The sequence below is a fragment of the Strix uralensis genome, chromosome 1 (assembly GCF_047716275.1).
Source record: "Strix uralensis isolate ZFMK-TIS-50842 chromosome 1, bStrUra1, whole genome shotgun sequence".
NCBI lineage: Eukaryota > Metazoa > Chordata > Aves > Strigiformes > Strigidae > Strix > Strix uralensis.
The window spans coordinates 24,713,466-24,734,010 of record NC_133972.1 but is presented as its reverse complement, the minus strand read 5'-3'; the positions used below and the strand labels follow the sequence as shown (position 1 = coordinate 24,734,010).

Genomic DNA, 20,545 nt, shown 5'->3' with positions numbered 1-20,545 from the left:
TAAGATATTTATCTCTTCATCAGGTGCTTATTTGTAGGCCATCAGCTGTGTGTTTTTTGACTACCAACACTGTGAGACAGTTCTTTGCAAATTACCTGTTTGAGTGGGAATTGCTGTCTTAGCAGTACTTAACTCCAGTGAGGAAATATGTGTCACTTCCAAGTAAAAGGTTGGGAAACAGTGAGGCTGGTGTGGTGTTTTTAAAGTCCTGGGATTAGTGTGGTAGATCTTCTAAACGAGACTGTGAGGGTTCCTTTGTCTCTGATCCCAACTTCTCTTTTTTAGGCACAGCTGGAAGCTCAGAGGGCGACTCAGGATTTTCAGAGGGCCACTGAAGTGCTGCGTGCTGCAAAAGAGACCATTTCACTTGCTGAGCAGAGGCTACTGGAAGATGACAAACGTCAGTTTGACTCTGCCTGGCAAGAGATGCTCAATCATGCTACTCAGAGGGTAATACAGACTTGCTCCAGCATCTGTCTTTTCCATATTTTGTGTTCTCCTGTGGTGTATGACGCTTAGTTTCTGAAAGGCCAAATTTTTGTATGGGTCCAGATACATGATGAGTAGGATGAAATGAAGCTACCAAAAATTGTGAAGCTTAAGGTTAAAAGATTTGGGCCTTGGGCTGCTACTGGGACAACTCTAGTTCTCCATCTGGCTGTGCCAGTAGCTACTGAAGTAGCTCTCTAAAGAAAAAAACCAAAACATCTATATAATAGGATAAACAATGTCTTAAGGCACATCTGCATTTGGAGTTATGCCAAAATAATTGCATAGGGATGGCTATTGCTGAATACACGTGTTGTGGAAACTCTTAGTCTGAAAAAACAGGGACATGTTCCAATTTTAAGTATAACCTGTTCTTAGTACTTAGTAGAAGTAAGTTGAACAAGGCACTTTGCTTCGGAAACATGTGTTTGAAAGCAGAATTACTCAAAAATGTGTGTTGCATTTTAAGCCAGCACACTGCTCTATCTTGAATTAACTTTCAAATTTAGACAAGGTCTTACCTCCTTTGTAAAGTTTTTTTAAATCTACAAAAGGGGTGCACCATCTAACAATGAAAGGCGGTATTCATTTTAGCAACTGTCAAGAAGAATTTTCCTGTCATTTGCTGTGTCTCTCTTTTCCTGTCTGTTAAAAAAAAAAAAGGCAGAAAAGATCTTTTTTTAACATGAAAGAATCAAAAATTGAAAAACCTTTGTTCTGAGTTCCCTTAATATGCCAGTGAAGCTGAACTTGCTATTCCGAATATGCTAGCATGCCATATAATGTTCATATTGTCTTGCAGTCCTCCATGCAGTAGCTCTCTTCTGCTGCAGAAGCTTCTCAGTTACAAGAAAGCCTCTATTTCTGAGTGAATTGTGAAAACCAGCTGTCTGATGAAGAAACAGGGAACAAAAAGGATGTTGGCTGTGTGTAGGGGAGAGATGGAAAACCTGGTATATATTAAAAAAGAGAAAACAAACTCCAGGGTATTGTTTGTGTTATTGTCCCTGTTATCATTAGGTATTTGCAGCTCTAGTAGCCTCAGTGTGTTTCTGAAGGGAGTCCCACCTTTGCAGGGTATGTGCACCAGGACACCAGCAGCTTTTATTTTCCCTAGTTGTTGTAATCCCTGTTCAATATGAGCAAAGTCCAGAAATGCATACACAATTTTTGATTCTCAGAACAGATAGATGAGAAAACTCAAGCATCTAGGGAGTCGCTTAGAGCTCCTGACTGCTAAACTGCTGAGATCTGGTGGAGAGTGATAGCAACCACGTATCAGCCACTTGCCTCTAGCAGGCATCGCGAAAATTTGTGTTGGTGTAGGTAAGAAAAGAAATGCTAGCAATTTTAAGAGTTCAAATGGATTCCTCTTTTCCTTGGATATTTCAAGGGGATCTCTGTATCCTTCTACAACCCTTAATCCTTCCCTGACTGTCTGTGAGAGGAGTACACCTCAGATGGGCAAACCCAGTGATTTAGAGCAGAAGATGGCTACTGACAGTGCTTGGTGGAGTCATGCTGGTGGCGTTGATATGTAACATCACTGAATGCAGAATATCTGCTTGTCAGGGAACTGATTCAAACCATAATGTCTCTGATGGTTACAGCTGAACAGCAAATAGGAACCTTCGATTTATTTGCTGCACTTATAAAATCTCCTAGGCCCAGACTGGATTGTATAGAGCAGCTGATGGCTCCTCGAATGGAAAGTGTATTACCCAACTCTTCCTGGTGCTTAAAATAGTCTGCGTAAACTCAGTTCCCAGAAAGCACCAATCTGCAGCTTTCTAGGGTACCGGAGATTTTGGAAGACTGACATGGAAGTTTGTCTCATGATTTTCATTGGCCATACTGGATTAGGCTAGGACCAGAGCCAAGAAGGGTGAAAATGCTGTTGGAAGTCCTGATTGAACAGACCCAGCATTAGTTTGTTTGGAGTGCTTGACTGAGTTTTATAACTTCTTCAGAAGGAGAGTGAATACTTCCTTGGTTTCAGTGCATGCAATTAGTGAAGTGCTTGGAGTTCAGTGAAGTAAACAGAATAACTGGGGTCTCGAGGAGCAGAAAACATCACAATTCCCTACCAATCTATGAATGAAAACAGCTTGGAGGATGAGATCTACTGGAACAAAAGTCGTCCTTGACTGCCACAGTGTTGCTGTTCACTCAGATTGTTAACTATTAATTACATTAGAAATTACTAATGGAAAAAACTGTTTCTGAGGGTGAAGTCTGAGGGTTAAGCAATAGAATTCCTCTACTTCCATGTATAAAATCACTCTTAGAGATAGTTTTTGTACTCTAGTTGTTTGGATTTGCTAGCTTTTTTGCATGCATTTATAAATGACAGTTGTACTGGGCAGAGATTAATCTTGCACTGAGCCTTGTACAGCAATGAATCAAGTGCAGAAAAGCACCTCTATGCCAAATGTTAGAGGTGGGCCACTAATTAATTTGTTTCTTTATTGACAGAAATGTCAGGCAAGAATAGTGTTTTTATTTGCTATTCTTAGGCAGAGGTAGCAGGCTCTGTTGAATTAATCTGGAATTTGGAACAAACCCCAAGCCCTGTAGCAACTTGGTAGCTGACAAACAATACAAACAGAGAGCATAAAGGAAAAGGGTAGTCAAGAGAACAAACGAGATGCTTATTTTTTATACAGGCATGTATGGAAATACTGCCAGGTTACTTTTGCACTTGGCCCAATGGATGTGGACAAAGACTTGGGTGCAGAGTACCAAACAGGAAATGCTCTTTGCAGACCCTCACTGGAAGGAAATGGAGATAAAGGTTGCATGTTGTAATTGATTTTTGTTTTCTTCATAAACTGAAAAGCTATTAACGCTATTTTTAATGTGACAGTCTGACCGGTTACTGTAAACAAGGCTGTTGTGGCCACTGATATAGAAAATGATATAATTAAACTGATAAGAAATGGGAAAGTTACTGAAATTTTGCTTATCCTGGGTGGGCTGGAAGCATAACATGTGGAAGATGTTTTTATTTGCGGAGCAGACAGGACCAGCATGAATAGGTACAGGGAGTACAGGCTGTCGCTCAGCAATTTTTTCACCTTGCAGTTTGAGCTGTGTTTCCAAAGGAAGCTGGGTGCCTAAATAGGAGCTGGATGCCTGCCTGCCTGCCTGCCTGTACTGCAGATATGCATCTCATCTCTGTAAATGTCTGTACTTGAGCCTGTGTCTGTGCTTCCGCTCTGTGTTGACCACAGTGAAGCACAGGACCGTGGTGCAATCCTGCAAGTCAGGCAGTTGCTTCACCTGCTTCTACTCTTAACTTGATGTGTATTTTTGGGTAAATTCCTGTGTTTTTTTTTCTAGATGTTCATTTCTCCACAGATCCGAGATAAGTGTAATGACACTTAGGCTGGGATTTAGCTCATCAGTTTCATGTGTCTAGAACGTTATTTTGTATGTCCCAGTTACTTGCCTAAACTTCCATTATAGTCAAAGGACGTCTGATCAATAAGTAGATGGTGTCTGGAGAACAGTTCATATGACCAGAGGGGCAAGTTCACTGTAAGATGAATCCTCTGTTTATTATAATGGAAGTGTAGTCACCTAGCTCGTGTGTAAACAGGTTTGATGAGCTCTTAAGCTGCCTGGAGAAGAAAAGTACTGTTCACTGTTAGCCATTGGCTTACCTGGATTTTGGTAACTGTGGTTTGTCTTTAAAATTTGGAGAAAATGTTTTTGGGAAGAGGAAGTGTGTTGCCTATCTGCTGGTACCTTGAATTATAATGCTGCAGTTTGGGGTGCAGAGAGCAGGGCTATAAAAGGGCCAAGGGATGGAGGAGAGAGATCTTTGCATTTATACTCCTGTTGAAAATCATTCATAAATGTGTACAAAAAGAGAGTGCTGACAGATGTGTTACCTCAAGTTTGAGACAAGCTGGAGCAGAAAGGAGGATCCGTCATGAATTTCAAGAGAAATTGCTAATTTCTAATTGCCGATGCAATCTGCAATCTTAGAAAGGTTCTGCTTTTACAGTCTTTCCTGAGATATGTTCAGTTCATAAATTCTGGCAAGGAGAAGAAATGTTTTGGCTCTTGATCATGAGACATTTTAAAAAGGAAGGGATAAGGGGAGAGTGAAGAGGGAGGAGGCATGCTCTCTCTTGGTTTAATCTGGCTTGTGAAGCTCCCTTTGATATTACACCGTGAAGTACCATCTGTCAGTGTAAAATGCGTGGGTGCTTTCATGATGTAGAGAGAAGAGATACTTCTTGTAGATGGAAATACTTGGAGAAAAGGAGGGGGGGGGAAAGAAAAGTCTGTGAAGGAAACAACAAAATATCCACATCCTTGCGTGCCCTAATCTCTCTGTCGCTTCACCCTGGAAATGCAGGGGTTAAATGTGATCCCTTGAATTGTTGATTCTGCCCTCCTGGTTTACTGAGCTTGCATCATCTCTTATCTCTTTTATTTCTAATTCTTTCCCTAGAAGAGCCATCGGTTTAAGATTTTGAGAAAGAAACAGTAGTATTTAATTGATGTAGTAATTAAGGATAGCTGTGGGCTACAGAAATGTCCAGTGAATGTGTGGACATCCTAGAAGTTCACCCACTCTGGATGTTTTTGTGTGAGAGTATGTCCCCCGCTCAACCCAAGGGTATGAATGGCAGGTACAATGTAAGGAGAGGTGTGTCTTGAGCAGTCTTAATTTGAAGAGGTGTCATCCTCACTTTTATCTCTGCCTTTTTCTAAGTGATGCTGTTGCATCTGTGATGGTTTAGGAGCATCAGCAAGTCAAGGTTGGTGGTAGAAGCACAGTGACTTTTACTAGACAAACAGCTTATTTGGTAACTGTGACCAAAAGCTTGTTTACAAGCCCATATAAGATTGCTTTCTCCCCAGCCGTATTATTAGGTCTGATAAAAAGTACTTCTTTCCCACACAAGCCTTATCGGTCGTCTTCTAAGAGCTTTTTAAAAGGTGAGGGGTTTCCCTAGTTGGTCTTACATTGAACCTGTCAGATGTAGAGGTGGCAGCATGGTTTGCAGTCTGTTTCTGTCCACCTGCCCTGATGAACAGCTTCTCTATTTAAAGGCCATTTGGCTTTTGCAGAGGGGTGGATGATCTTTTTGTTTCTTCTTGTCTGAATGAAAAGCTTAAATGCATCTTGGCAGGTGATGGATCTCCACAGAGACACCTCACAGTCTTCCAGGTATTGTTCTCAGCCTCAGTGTACCTTCAGGCTGTCTCTGGCCTCTCTGCAGACTTGTGGGGATAATGTGAACATGATAACAGAATGCTCATAGGAAAACAAGGGGGTGGGGGGAAATGGTTTTCCTTACATCACTGATTTCTCAAAAGGATGAAGTATATAACCTTTTTTTTTTTTTTCTTTCTAGAAAGGGTAATGAACATGGGTATATATGGCTGGCAGCAAATTCCATATTTTGTCAGATATTTTGAGGTGTTTACAATCTGTCATCCTCAAATCCTAGTTCTGCAGGGCTCAGCATTTCTGTGCTGTTTGGTATGAAAGATGTACAAAATCAACACGATACTGGACACCGAACCTGCTTTATGACCCTGATGCTGGTAGTACTTATCATGTGGTTCATCTCAGATATCAAAGTTGACGCTAATTTTGCCCAAGAATGGATGTGAGGGATTGACATTTAATTGAGCATTGGCAAATTCCAGCCACTCCATTATTTTGTAGCTCCCAGCATTTTTAAATTGCAGTTTCCTTGCCACGCTACAAAGAAGGCGAACTAGCTTCTGTGCAGTCTTTGGAGACCGCATTCTAATTTAAGAGACTTCCACGCTAAAACCAGCCTTGTCTGACATATTTCACTAGGGAAAGTCATTGCATCAACCTAGCTTTCGAACAGTAGTTCAAGATAAGAAGCTGCAGCTTGTTTTCAGGATGCAGGCGAGAGCCTGTTAAGAATCTGATAGATTATTTTTTTGACCTTTCTTTGAAAGTGGATGCTTATTTATATATAAAATAGTTGAAGAGTGTTGGAGATGAGTATATTATTTTATATCTAACCTAAAGAGCCTTTGGAAATCTTTCTTTCTTGTAGTGTAAAGTTCTGTAGCAACTTCTTTGTTTAATAATAAGCAGTGTGTGCAGATGAGCAAAATGTGGCCTTCAGCTGTGGCAGCAAGAGCTTCTAGTTGATGCTGATGGTAGTTCAGCTTTGGCACGTAGCAGTTTCTCACTTTCATTTAGGCATCAGAAAGGACACCATGACATTTTTCTGAGAGGAGCAGCACTCTAAGCAAGTCAAAGTTGACTGTGCTCTTTTCCCTATTCAGTTCAGCCCGAGGGCGAGGACACTTTCAAGAAATTAGACCTTGGTGGATGAGGTTATTTAAAATCAAGATATCTTGAATATTCTGTCTTTCTGGATCGGACAGCTCAGATGCACGTTCTGGTGGTTGGAGCCAGTTGGAGCAAATTTGTTTGAAGTTGTGGAGTAGTTGGTTTCACAGCTGAGACATTTCAAAGTCCAGTACTGGAGATCGAGTCCTGCCACTTTCTGTATGGATACCTTCATAGCTGCAAGAGAGGGAGCCTGAAAACTGTCTGCTTTCTTCTCATTGCCAGGCCAATGGAGAGGTGACACCACTCTTCCTGCTTTAAACAAATCAGTTACCTCCCTGGCTGGATCTTGACTGCTAGTGCATTAAAGATGACAGATTTTATGAGTTACAGCTCTGACATTTCAAATTTGCATGATAGAAGTACCCTGGATAGGATTACTGGCAAAGCATGATTATGGGATACCAGCAGAGCAGCTAATAGAGGGACATTTACTTTTCCTCTTGCTTTTGTAGACTCCTAATTGCTGCAAAATGCCATGGCAGTGAGCATTTGTTTATAGAGCTTTGAAGAAATGATACCTTATAGAATTTGTTAGCTTGTGTGCAGGGCTGCAGCCCGACTGGCTAGGGAAGGCCCAGACTGGCCGTGGAGGGCAGCGGATGTGTTGGGGCTGGGACTGCTGCGCGTTAAGCATCTGCCTGCCCGGATAGCGGGCTGGTCGCCAGCATAGCTCCCCTTGTCTGCGTGACAGGGGTGTCAGCTCAGGGCTTGAGCCGTTGTGCATTTTCAGTGTTAAAACCGTGATTTGAGGCTGGTCTGCTGTTCTAAGAGAAAAGCCGGCTTCCTGGCCTTCTGCAAACTGGCAGTCACTGGACACTCCATTTTTTGGTGACTGGTGATTCAGGCTGAACTTCATTTCAGTCCTCCCACTGCTGTGGTTGGTTTTCAGCTCTTTGCAGAGTGGTGGGACTGCAGCCGGGGGCTGAGCAGCCTGCCGGCTCTCTGCTGGGGAAGGCAGGCTCCCATGAGAGAAGCAGGAGGGAACACAAACAGCACTGTTAAATGTAACTGGGTGACTTCTGCTAGTGCTGCTCTGCTCCTGTATGTCTAACTGGGTTAAAAAATGGATGATCCCGAAATTTGAGGCTCTTCTGAACTTCCAGTAAGGGCTGTTATGCAAGAAGCTGCAATGCCTCTGTCATAATTAGCACAGCATTCGCAAATTTGACATATTGCTGCTCCTTTCAGGAAAGACTTTTTAGTAGGTTCATTGAAAGTAATTTTTTTTACACCCTCACTTTCCTGCCGTGAGCTGACTGGAGAGATTATGAAGATGCTGTTAATTAAAATAATAAGAAATGAATCATTGTGCCTTGCCACTCAACCTGTATTTTTCCTCTTGAAGGTCATGGAGGCGGAACAGACCAAAACAAGAAGTGAGTTGGTTCACAAGGAGACTGCAGCCAAATACAATGCTGCTATGGGAAGGATGAAACAGCTGGAGAAGAAGCTGAAAAGAGCCATCAATAAATCAAAGTATGTTTTATGTTTGGAGATCAGTTTAGAGGTGAAGTCTGTTTGTGGGAGATACCGATTCTGTGGGGTTTTTTCAAACTTGTGAAAGCGTGTTGCCTGGGGCTCCTGTCTGCCTGTGACAGCCTCACAGCACAACAGGTACTGGTATTAGTACTTGCATTTGTTGTCCTTCTAAGTGTCTTCTGAAGCACCTGACTTGATAGACAGATGAACTAAATGGGGATAAGAAACCTTTTCTGGGCATATCCTTAGTCTTGTTCTAGCACACCCTTTGGTGCTGTGTGACTTGAGAAACAGGCTCATGGGATTCCCATAGATGCTGCCTACAGAACTACAGAGTTCTGTGTGGATGTTTTGCAGCGTAGGACTGTTTGCAGTTTAGCTCTTATTTTTAGTTAGGAGAGCAACAAAGCAAGTGACAGAAACCTGAAAGGTGCGAGACTGCATTGGAGTAGAATGCTGTACATCAGACTTGTTTACTTCCTAACGCTGCTATAGCAAAGCTGTCCAAGAGCTGTTCTTGGGGAAGGAAACGCACTTCAGAGAGCATAGCTAAGCAGCAAGTGTCATTAATAAATGTGTCTGCATTTGATGTGCAGTTTTGCTCTATTGCGGAGAAGTGAAACAGCTTTTTGCTCAGAACCTGTTTAAAATTTTGGCCCTGTTTACAACCAATTCTTAATCCTCTTTATGTTTCACAGTTGCTTTCTTTATATTTCCAGACTGTAGCTTGTCTAAACAATCTGCTTGCTGTATTTGGCTTTTAATCCCTCCATCTAAAAATGACTTTTTGGTGAAATCGGTCAACTAAAAATCTATTTTGATTGGTGGTTGCTCAATTCAAGAAAGGATTAGCACTTCTCAAGGAAGATTCAAGCATGTTTGCTGAAACAGTGTAGCAGTGTGGCTTCCTAGAATGAGCTGCATGCTGTTTGTCTAGCACTGCACAGGGACTGTGAAAAACATCATCAGATCACTAAATGACAGATTCCTCTGGATAAGAGCAATATCTGAGAAGTGGTTTGGCTGCTAGGAGTTCCTTCCTGACAATAAGATTTAAAATAAAGACCCTGGTAAGTTGTCAGTGGGGTCCTACATACCTTTTTATAACAATGATGGTGCTGAGCCTGATGCCCCAGCTGCCTCTCATGTGATTTGCCTTCTGAGTCTTCATTTCCTGGCTGAAACTACCCTCATGGGGGTGTTGTCTTGTGTCATTCTCCTTGGGACAAGCTGGTTTTCACTTGCATGGAAGGACCCCAGCATATTCCTTTGTCTCACAGCAGGGCTGGCTGCAGCATAAACCACCTAGGTAGGGTAGCTTGGAGATCTTTTAATAAGGGGTGTACAGAAACACGAGTTCTAACCTAGTATTAAAGTGGAAGATGCCTGATGGCACAACCAGGCTTATCGTGGATGTATTTGAAGTCATGCGACAGGGATGTTAGAAAGGTCAGTTGTCTCTCAGCATTGCAGTCTTCGCGTAAAAGAAAATTGAAACAGCTGTCAACATCAGTGCTGTCAAGTGGCTGCATAAAACTGGGAAATGAGGGTGCTGAATTTGTGTCTGCTTGTATTGTAGGGTGTAACTGGCTATTAGCTGCTGTTTGGGAGGGATTTAACCCCAGCAAACTGCTCTAGCTTTCTCCCTGGGTGGTGTGGGAGTGTTGGCTGTAATATCTGGGCCTTTCAGGCCCATGTTGTCCATCCTCTCTCCATAAACCCGTGGGTAGACATGCTGAATGAGTTGCTTTTCCATGCAAAAAATGATTCGCATTTGCTCCTCGCTTCAGTCTGGATTGAGATGCTTAAAGCATTGCTATTTGAAAGTAAGACTGGGATAGCCTGGAGGAAAGTAATTTAGATGATTTGTGATGTAAAGTTGATGAGTGGATGATTATTGGATTGTTTTGTTTTGGTTTTTGCTCTTAATTTTGTTTCTGGGTGGTTACTTGCTTGTAAGCTATGAACGTGCATATGGCTGCATATTCTTAACAGTTGCCAGATCTTCTGGCTTAGTGCCTCTGGGTAATGAACTCACCTGTGTTAGCTGGTTTTTGGAAGTCACTTTCTGCTCCAGTGACTTGGGCAAAGTGCCCTTCGCTTTTCCTGTCATCTACTTAAAAAGCAGTTTTCTTGACTGTGCACTGTCATGGACTTAGACAACTGATGACGTAGGATACTGATTTCATCAGTGAATGATTCCCCAGCCCTGCTGTGTCATGGACCAGGTTTCAATAATTACAGGGTCGTGGATGTAAGAGAATGAAGTGACCTGAGGAGATGCAAGTCCCTCCCCTGCCAGTGCATTGCCTTCTGCTGGCATCAGATGCCCGGCTGTGTGTTAGCAATGAGGGAGGAAGAGTGCTTGCATTTGAGCTCCTACATGTCAGGCTGTTGGTATCCTTTTTCTGGCTTAGGTGACATCTTGCTTGTCTGTTACCTGTAAACATGCCTACTCGTGTGTGTGTGTGTCTGTGTATATTTGTGTATACCTACATGTCTATACACACACACATCCATGCATATGTATTCATATTATTTTTTTCACACCACACAAACAAACGTGCTTGTTTGCTGATAGAAAGAGGACTTCTCCCCCAGGCTTGTGGAAGCTGATGGGAGGTTAGGACTCAAGCCTGGTTATTCCCTCCCAGTTGGCACCAGGGTAAGGAAGGGAGAGAATCAGGTCATCTGAGGTGGGTGTGTTTCACTGTTTTCCCTGCACATGTTTCCCTGCAACACCGTTTTGTCTGTGTCTTTGCCCTCCCGGTGCTTTGGGGTACAGCTGTAAGAGTCCTTCAGCTGTTGGATCCAGACTCCCAACTGTGATGTTTTACTATGCCTGGCAGGTCCATCTGTGTAGACTCTGGCAGGATTATGTCCCAGTGAGAGAAGGCAGAGGTGCAGTTTGAGTGGATCAGAGTCCCTGGAAACATCACAGGCTTGGCTGTGTGCTCCTAGTGGCGATAGGGGCATTGATTAAAAATATAGAAGCTACGGAATAACCTAATCACAGGGAAATGCGACTCTGTTGTTTTGTGTATGACTGTGTAGTGAATTTAACCCTTCAAAGCATACAGGATCAGAAAGCCACAGTTCTATACTCCTGAGTTCTGGTGCACAGTCCAAAATGTAGCTGCAGTAGGACTTGCCACTCAGAAGCTTGCTGTCAGGGTAGAAATCAGATGATATTGGCTTGTGGGCTTCAAAACTCTGAAGCTGGAATGTGTTTTCTAGGCTTTGTACTCTACCTCTTGTTCCCCTGTCCTCCTGCAATCGTTTTGTTGTCTGTAGTGGGAAACAGACTGGGTGTGACACTGTCCTCCATGTCCAAGCAAACTGTTGGAGAGCGGGAAGGAAGCTCCTGGTGGGCCACTAGTGGGAAGTGCCGTGCCCTTGCACGTGGTGCTCTGACCTCCCTCCATCCCCTCTCCTTCACTGAAAAACCTAAGACCTGTCCCTCCACACCCACATCTGCACATGGGGAAGTCTAAGGTTCACCTTCAGCGGGGAATTTACAAGTGCTGTGGGCTCAGAAATTAGATGGGTACAGGGAGGGTGCCTATGCCTGAAGCTGAACATTACATTTAAATATCTTGCAGAATCTAGGCCTGAAGGAATTACGCTGTCAACTCCAAAAGCTGGAATTTTGCAATTTGTATTTAGGTCAAAAGACCCATGAGAAATAGATATATTAGAGGGGAAAAGCGAGACATTGAGAGAACATGTAGGTGTTCTATCATCTAGATAGTAGTCTCTTGGGATTGCAGCAAAACACAGAATAGCTATGTTAATGCTACGAAGAAAGCAACTCCCACTCCAGTACTCTGCATTCAATCTCAGTGATTGTAAACAATTGTTCTTTATTTTTCCACAGACCTTATTTTGAACTGAAGGCAAAGTACTATGTCCAACTAGAGGTACGTATGTAATTCAGATCCATCTGAAACACTACTGCTTACGGTAAATATGAAATTACATCTGAAGTGCTCCAACAACTGTGTTTTATTTCTGTACAAAACCAATTCAAAACCTCTTGAGCAATTTGCTAAGCACATTTTAAAGATAAAAGACTAAGAGAGGCTTTGTTTCCTCGTGTGAACTAAGAGTGTTCAAACCCTGCTGCTTACTGCGAGAACTGAACAAATACAGTCTGACTGTCTTTACTTCTTGTAGTTTGAAATCTCTGGGGTTGGTTGGTCGATTTGTTTGTTTTCCTATATTTTATGCATCAGGCTATTTAACTGTGCTTGGGGGGCTCTTTTCTGTTCACTGGTTGGGTCAATTAACAGAACAAGTGACCTGCTTGTAGTACCCAAACATCATGCAGATGTGAATTTCTGATTTTGGGCTTGGCAGAAGTGGGATTTTAGGTTTGGCTGGATAGGCCGCCAGGGCTTTTTTTGGCATCTCTGCACTGCAGTTTGTGTGGTGAGACGATGTCTAGCCAGTGCTTGGGCACAGCACGCACCTTGCAGGGCACAGTGGCCCCAGGGTGGGCATGGTAGTTGTGCACGGGATGGTAAGCCCTTCTATTGCAGCCCTTAGTCTTGGAGCTGCCAGGGGTGGGAGAGAAAAGTTACACTAAAAATTCAAATGCAGGAATCACTCTCTTTCTATTTGAGTGACTTTTGCTGCATGTGGCCCTCAGAAAGTGGGAGCCTGGCTCCGAGGCAAAGGGTAGTGGCTGGTGCTGTAGGTGTGTAGGACGTGCACAGGGTCTGAGTGGAGCACGTTGCCTTGCTCTGCTGGCCACTGTTGGGTGCAGGAAGGCTCCAGCAGGGTGCTAGGTCAGCAGAAGCCTAGCTAGAAGATTCCCATTCCTTGCCTGGGGTGCAAGGTATGTCCCACACCACCTCTGTGAGCCCTTCTCTGGGCTGCTTGAGATGCAACAGCTCTTTATAAGCCACAGAGACTCAGGCGTGCACCTTTTCCTTGCCAGGGTCCAGGCTTGGGCTGCCCCCTGCTCCTCTGTCTTGCCTGCCTGCGCAGCCGCGGTCAGCAGCCACTGCGTGGAGCCAAACCCTCGCCTGTCCTGGGCTGGGTGCCAACCCGATTGTCCCTTCTGGCTATAGCCACCTTCTGAGAAATCTATTTTTCTCCACGGGCGAAGGCCTGCTGTTTGGGGGCCTGTTGCTTCTCCATGACAGCTGCTTGGTCCCTTCCTGAAGAATGGCTGTGTAAAATTTAATACAAAAAACAGCACAGATTGCTTTTAGCATACAACATAAAACAGAGTTGAGACAGCTATGGATACTGAAGCGGTGTTTTACCTTTGGGGGATAGGGTGTACAACACTTTGGCCCTTGCTTTAGAGTGGGGTTTGTGTCTGGGGATACAGGATTTGCTGTATTTGCTGTCAGGGTTTGAGGTTTGCTGCTTTCTGGTTTGCAGGTTTAGTGACCAAGAAGTGCTGGGTTTGGTGCCCAGAGGAGAGTGAGGCTTAGTTCCTTTAGGGATGACCCGCAGCCGTGCTGTGCCCTGCAGGCAGGGGCTGCCAGCAAGTCCTTTGGGGTGGTTGTAGGATAAGCAGCGACATACTGTTGAGAGCTGCACTCATGTTAACAAGAGATCCTGCATGTTAATGGGGGGACCCCTGCTCTGTGCTTAGTTGGGGTGTTACCACACCCCAGAGGCAGTCCCAGCCCCTGTCTGCCATGATTTGCCTTGCTGCTGTCTCCTGGACAAGTGCCACTGCTTGTACAGGGGTGCTCTTGAATTATGAACTCTCCCATCACGTTGATATGAACCCTGGTTCATGCTTGCTTGCTGGTGCACAGCCAGGTCAGGTGGACATGTAATGAGAACCGCATACTGTGTGTCGTTCATAATGAAAGCACATCTAATACCTGTCTCCCTTGTTAGCAACTGAAGAAGATGGTGGATGACCTGCAGGCAAAACTGGCCCTGGCAAAGGGAGAGTATAAGACTGCCCTGAAAAACCTGGAGATGATCTCAGATGAGATTCATGAGAGGAGACGGTCCACTGCCATGGGGCCGCGAGGATGTGGCGTGGGTGCTGAAGGGAGCAATACCTCTGTGGAAGACCTGTCAGCAAATAAATCGGAGTCAGACACCATCTCCAGTGAGTACAGAGCACTCCCGTGCCTGCGAGTATCCCATGGGCATTGTAAGAAATGCTGAGATGAAGGTTGCTCTGCGTATTCTGCAGTTTGAAATTTGCTGGCTGTTGTGGGACTGTGGCTAACTTGTTATGCTTCTTGTTATTACAGCAGCTGATAGTATTTTTTAGTAGCCAGTTTTCAAGGGGAAGGAATATGAGTTGAAGAGCATCAGCTGTTCTCTTAGCATTGCTGTTGGTTTTTGTAGTTTTGTATGAAAGGAACAAAATGAATGCACTTCACAGCATGCTTCTAGTTTCTAAGCCAGTGATGCTGCTGTTGGTGTTGTCCTGGCTCCAGATGAAAGTGGATAGATGGCCATTGCATGTGGCCTACTTTTTCCTCCCTCCTGGACACTTTCTCCCCTTCTTGATGCAGAAAGTCTTTTTTTTGCTGCTCAGTCTCACAAATCCCAGTTTAATTTCTATTGCAGCTCTGTTTCTGCAGGGAAAAGTCTAGGTCAGGATTGCAGGAGTTCATAATGACACGACCTGAAGGCTGAATGTGCAGTGCCCTTGTGTGTACCAGTGCCGAGGCCCTGTAGGTCTGCGGTACAGCCCGGCTGTGCTGTGGGAACTGAGAGGCAGCCCCGGGCTGGCCTCCGTCCTCCGCAGTGGCAGGAGTTTTCACCTGGTGTGCTGGAGCTCCCTCGTTCAGTACTGTGCCGCTGGGGCCTGAGTTGCCACAGCAAGTGATTGTGGTGTCTGGGCCCGCTGATACAGTGGGGTTTTGTATCCTCTGGCTCCCTAAAGTCCCAAGGTTGAGTCTTTCTGAGTTAGACAGGAATTATCTCTTTGGATACCCAAAGTGCCCCCTCCTCATGCCAAAGGCCTCCCAGGAGCCCGAGGTATAACTGTGGTGAGGGTTTTCTTGTGCTGAAGGAGTTCAAGGGACTGGTATGTAGGGGCAGAAAGAGCCAGGAAAGTTAATTCAGAGCAATGACTTGCTGGATCTCCTGGCCGCTGCTGAGGCTGCAGGCAAGGACGGGCTCATCCCTCTCTTTGCATTGCACAGTCTGACATATGTGGAAGCACTCCAGGTTGTAGCTAGTGCCAGCACAGAACTGGGTTACAACAGGGCAGGACTAGCAGCCTGCCAGACATAATAACCAAAATAGCCTCGACAGGTTAAGCTCTCATGCATTGTAACATGGTGGGGGGTTCCACCAAGGCCTCTTTACATCTTGATTTCTGTCTGCTGGAGTTGAATAAAACACCTCATCATCAGCAAGAGTTTTCTGGCCCTAGCAGATGCTCCTGGGTGGTACGTGTCACATGCTGCTCAAACGAGGGAGACAAGTGACTTAGATTCATAAATCCCCAATGGAGTGGACAATGGTGAGATGAGTCTTAACGTCCAGATATTTTTTTAATTTCCCACAATGCACTAATTAGATACACGATAACTGACTAATTATATAACGACTTATGGCAAGCAATATAGTATGCCTTGCGTTACCTAATGATACTATGGATAAAGGGAAAAAAAGAAGAGAAGAGAGATAGAGAGAGGTAGAAATAGAGATCACCAGCCTGGATTCCTATGTCAGTCCCGCCAACAAGGGTTCAAGGATGCATCCATCTTCTTTCACTCCTTTTGTGTTTTTTTTTTTTCCACTCCTCACCCCCCCCAGTTTATACACACTTTCCTTGGGTCCCTTCCCTAGGTTGACCTACCCGGTCTACGTATCCCATGTATGGGGAGGGGCAAGGTGTTTCATGGGATGATGTAATTAGCACGATCTTGTTAATCTTCATTAGCATATGCAGGGCTGTCAACTTTAATATGCATTTCATAAATAATGGAGCAAAGGTCATTTATGGGACAGATGGCCCTTGAAACTTTAGAGGATGCACCAGAGCAGAACTGTCCTGCCTCCACAGGGCTCCCTCCTCCACCTGCACCCTGTGCAGCCCCATCAGCTCCAAACTCCACACTATCCACCCTGTGACTGTGGTTTTGTTACTTGCGAGTGTTTGAGACATTCCTTGGCTTGGAGGGCCTCTGTTTCCCCCCATCATCCTCTCTCAGGCTGTTTTTCTCAGTCCTTGTTTCAAGGAGTTATAAATCGTGTCTCACAGTATAGTAAGTATAGATTGTGATAAATAAGCTACGGTTTAAGTCGTGCTTGTTGTAGACTAGCTGGTGTCAGTGCTTCTTGCCAAGCAGAGGTCTCCTGTAACTGGAAACATCTTGTTTTGCCCAACCATTTTTTGCTTTCACCCTCTGCAAAGTTATCTGTATTGCTCACCATATATTGATAAAACACAGTGTGTGAGGAGAAAGGCCACTCTGCAGTCTTGGGTTTGACATCATTAAAAACAAAACAACAAAACCCAAACCCTAACAAGCTGAGAGACTCTGAGAAAAAAAGCGCCCGGGAGGGGGCTCAGGAAGGTGGATGATGCTGTTATCCATTTTCTGTTTGAAGCCTTTTAGGTCAATTCTGCAATGTGTAGGTACTGTTCTGCAATCTGCAAATACAGCAGGAAGAGGCTGAACGTCTCTGCAGTAACTGTGCCTGTAGCTGCCTCTGTTGGCACCCTTCGTGTCCGAGTGGTGCACGTGAGCCCCAGGCTGCCAGGGTAACGGAAGAACTACTTTGAAACTTCTCCTTTGAGCCATTTCATTAACGTTGCTGCTTGGCTCCTGCTGCTCTTTCAAGGCGGTTCTGAGCCTCTCTAACAATGGCAGGAATCGCAAGGAGGCGTAAGTGAAGATAACCTCAGGTCACTGTAAATGTCTTGCTATTTGTGGGACTTCTTCAGACTAGTGTGGCTCCAGCACACACTTTTGTTGTGCAGAGGCTGATGCATGTAAAAAGCTTTCTGATCCCAGTGGGCCTACTTGTCTGCAGAAGTCTTTGGTTCATAGGTTCCCATCCTGCAATGAGCCAAGATTGAAAAATGTTGAATTTTAGCAAAATCTACACCCCTGTGTTGCACAAAATGGAACCTTCTTTGATCGATTCCTCTTCCTGTTGCTAACAAAGAGCCTGCTACTAAATGTAGCCAGACAGTTTGGAGTTGGTTTGCTTTAATTAGAATTCAGATCTGAGCAAACATGAGCAGGGAAAATGATACATGTGGGTGGGGCTTTTTTTAATTTGGTGTTGCTTAGTGATCCTCACCCAAAAATGGATCTTAGGAGTTCATGCTGGATTTTAACTGCAAAAGTGGGAAGATAAGGTGAAAGCAATCTGCCTTCTAACTAGAGCCTTAAATGACCAGGAGTCTGTGCTGGGATCAAGATGCTGCTGGCTAAAGTGGGCACAGGGGACTAGGCCCTGGCCCAAGTTATGTGCTGAAGTCAAGTGAACAAGGCCAGCTGGGCAGGGGGCAGCAGTAAAAATCCAAGAGTGTCTTGGCATGAGGAGCAGTAGCTAGTGTAGAGCTGGTCTTGCAGGGCACGGCTGGCAGGTGTGCTGGTCCTCAAAGCAGAATCAGGCCTTCATGATCCACCTATGAAATGCTGGGTTCAGGCTTTGCAAAGGGGGCAGAGTATGAGAAGAGGCAGCCCATGGGTTGGCAGGACATGCACGTACAGGAGATGCAAACCTGAGACACTGCCGTTGCCCGGGAAGGTGCACGAGGGGGGTAGGTTTGCTAATGGGATGTTCTTCAAACATTGCAGTGGCTTCAGAAGTGTTTGAGGATGACAACGGCAGCAGCTTCGTATCCGAAGATTCGGAAACTCAGTCGGTGTCCAGCTTCAGCTCCGGCCCTACGAGCCCCTGTGAGGTGTCTACTCAGTTTCCTCCTGCGACGCGACCCGGAAGCCTGGATCTGCCCAGCTCTGTATCCCTCTCTGAGTTTGGGATGATCTTTCCTGTCCTCGGCCCCCGAAGCGAATGCAGCGGGGCATCCTCCCCCGAGTGCGAAGTGGAAAGAGGTACGCACGGCTGGATACGCCCCGGGCCAATGATTTTCAGCTTTATAAAGGGAGCGGGAAAACCTTCGCAGCTGCCCTAGGCGTATTGCCAGCTCACTGAGCTCTGACCCGCGGGCCGCTTCCCTGGGGAAGAAAGTTCTTGAAGGCCCTGCGTCCCACGGTTAACGATGACAGCTAAAATGTTTTAATTGTTCCTCTCCTGGCTGGGAAGGTTCCCCAGTTCTGGCTCAGTGGACGGGTTCAAGATTTCTCATGAAATAAGTGATCAGTGGGATTCTGATGGTATGTTAATTTTAAGGAAAATCTGAGGTTTTGTGGTTTTTTTGGTTTTGTTTTTAAATTACTGTCCTGCTTGCTGAAAATCCTGCTTTGCAGGAAAAAATAGTGAACCAAAAGGAACCTCTTACAGGCTCTGCCAGTCCTTGCTGACAAATTCAGATTAGAGGATTACCACCGCTCTTGTGTACTCCAACCTAAGGCTGCTTACACTGTAATTTGCTGATGCAGTGCACAAGATGAGCGTGGCTTGGAAGGCCAACTTCAGTTTCATTAAAACATCTTGCTCCTGCTCCTATATATATATACATATATGGTTTTTTTTTTTTGCACGCTTTGGCAAAGGAAGCTGCAGAGGCACACGCTTGAAGCTTAAGTTGCAGAGTGAAATTTGGGTTTAACATCTAGTTTAATCCTTTCTTTGCAGGGGATAGGGCAGAAGGGGCTGAGAACAAGACAAGCGACAGAGTGAACAAGAATAGGAGCAGCAACAGGAGCAGCTCCACTGAAGGGCTGGCTTTGGATAACCGGCTGAAGCAGCTCTCCCTTCAGTGCATGAAAATCAAAGAGGGAATATGCGCAGGCAGAAAAGCTGCCCAGATTGGCTGAGTCCTCCTTGTGCCCTGTCCTGATTAATGGGAGTATAAATATTTATACACGAACTTCTAAGTGTTTGAAGAACATTGTGCCAATAATATATGCCAAATCTTAAGCGTTTAAGAATTTAAAACTGCACTAAGAAGTCTAATTGATGTGGAGGGCTGAAGTTTTTATTCAGTAAATCCTTTGTAGGCCGGACAAGTTATCAAATGTTTAAGCTGTGCTCCTATTTCACAGACTTGTAAATTGTTTTGTAGCAGCCTGGCTGAAGCAATAACTTGTTATGTTCCTGTGTAAATTCACGCCAGAAGGGGGTCTGAAATTCAAGCCAGACATTTGCAGAGGGCGGTTTGGCTTCAGTTTTGTAGAATGAAATGCTCTTTAGATACAGTGGATCTCTTGAGTATAAGTGGCATATTCTTTAAACATCCGTATTTGTCTGTATTATGCTGAAACTGTAGAAATATTTTGTATACAGGAAAGCTGTTGCATGTGTGGGGTCTAAAAGCCTTCACTCTTCCCTTGGTGCTCACAGAAAGGGTAAAAATGAGTCATGCCTATAAAAATGGGTGGCAAGAGACAGACAGAGAGGGGTTGCTAACGCTCAGCGGTGGTAGGCCCTTTGTAGCCACCTTCTTGAGTCTGTCTTGGACTCTGAGGGTGATGCCGGTGACCAAAAAGAGTTGGTTGGCCCCTTGCCCTTCCCCTCCCCTGAGAAGTGAAGTATTATTTTTCAGCACTTTAAGTGTTTTTTCGCTCAAAAATGGGAGTCATAGATGTTTTCAGGACCGTTATGATAAGGGATTCGCCCTTGAAATATGCATGAAGAAAAGGAATTGCCAGTGTAGATTGACGATGTGTTCTTAAGTTTCCCCGTAGGTTGTACTGTGTGGGGTTTTATAACTGTTAAAGGGACTTGGGATTTTAGTATGCACTAGAGAAAGTGTTCAATAAAACTAGAAAGGGCACAGGCATGTTTTGCCAGCAGCTGTTAGGCAGTAGTAGTGTCTGGTAATTATGCTAATAAGTGGTAGTAAAAATCCTAGGACTCTTCAGTTTCGGTGGCTAAGCATTTCTGAAAGCACCATTTTATCTAAGATATCAGTTTATATTGTTAATTTGATGGGAATTTTAGTATTGCCCCCAAAGTATTTTCTATTCTATGCTTTTGCAGTCCTGTTGTATTTTGTCCCTGCCACAGCTTGTGTATCTATTCTCAAAGTTAATGTAAAATTCTTCACACTACAGTAAACATTTTTGTTTTCCACATTTTGACTCTGTGCAAGCTAAGTGTATCTCAAGCGCTAAGAACCAAATCTTCTGC

At 44.6% G+C, this 20,545-nt stretch overlaps 1 protein-coding gene across 1 annotated transcript in view; it reads left to right on the top strand.

The window, feature by feature from the left end:
* SH3BP5 (SH3 domain binding protein 5) overlaps positions 1-20,490 on the top strand; it is a 54,373-nt gene extending 33,883 nt beyond the window's left edge. Inside the window, exons 4-9 of the mRNA XM_074860297.1 lie at positions 286-450; positions 8,199-8,329; positions 12,210-12,252; positions 14,198-14,417; positions 18,088-18,345; positions 19,049-20,490. Coding sequence (XP_074716398.1) covers positions 286-450; positions 8,199-8,329; positions 12,210-12,252; positions 14,198-14,417; positions 18,088-18,345; positions 19,049-19,230 — 999 coding nt within the window. The 3' untranslated portion in view covers positions 19,231-20,490. The remainder of the gene's footprint in view (positions 1-285; positions 451-8,198; positions 8,330-12,209; positions 12,253-14,197; positions 14,418-18,087; positions 18,346-19,048) is intronic.
* Positions 20,491-20,545: the final 55 nt, after the last annotated feature.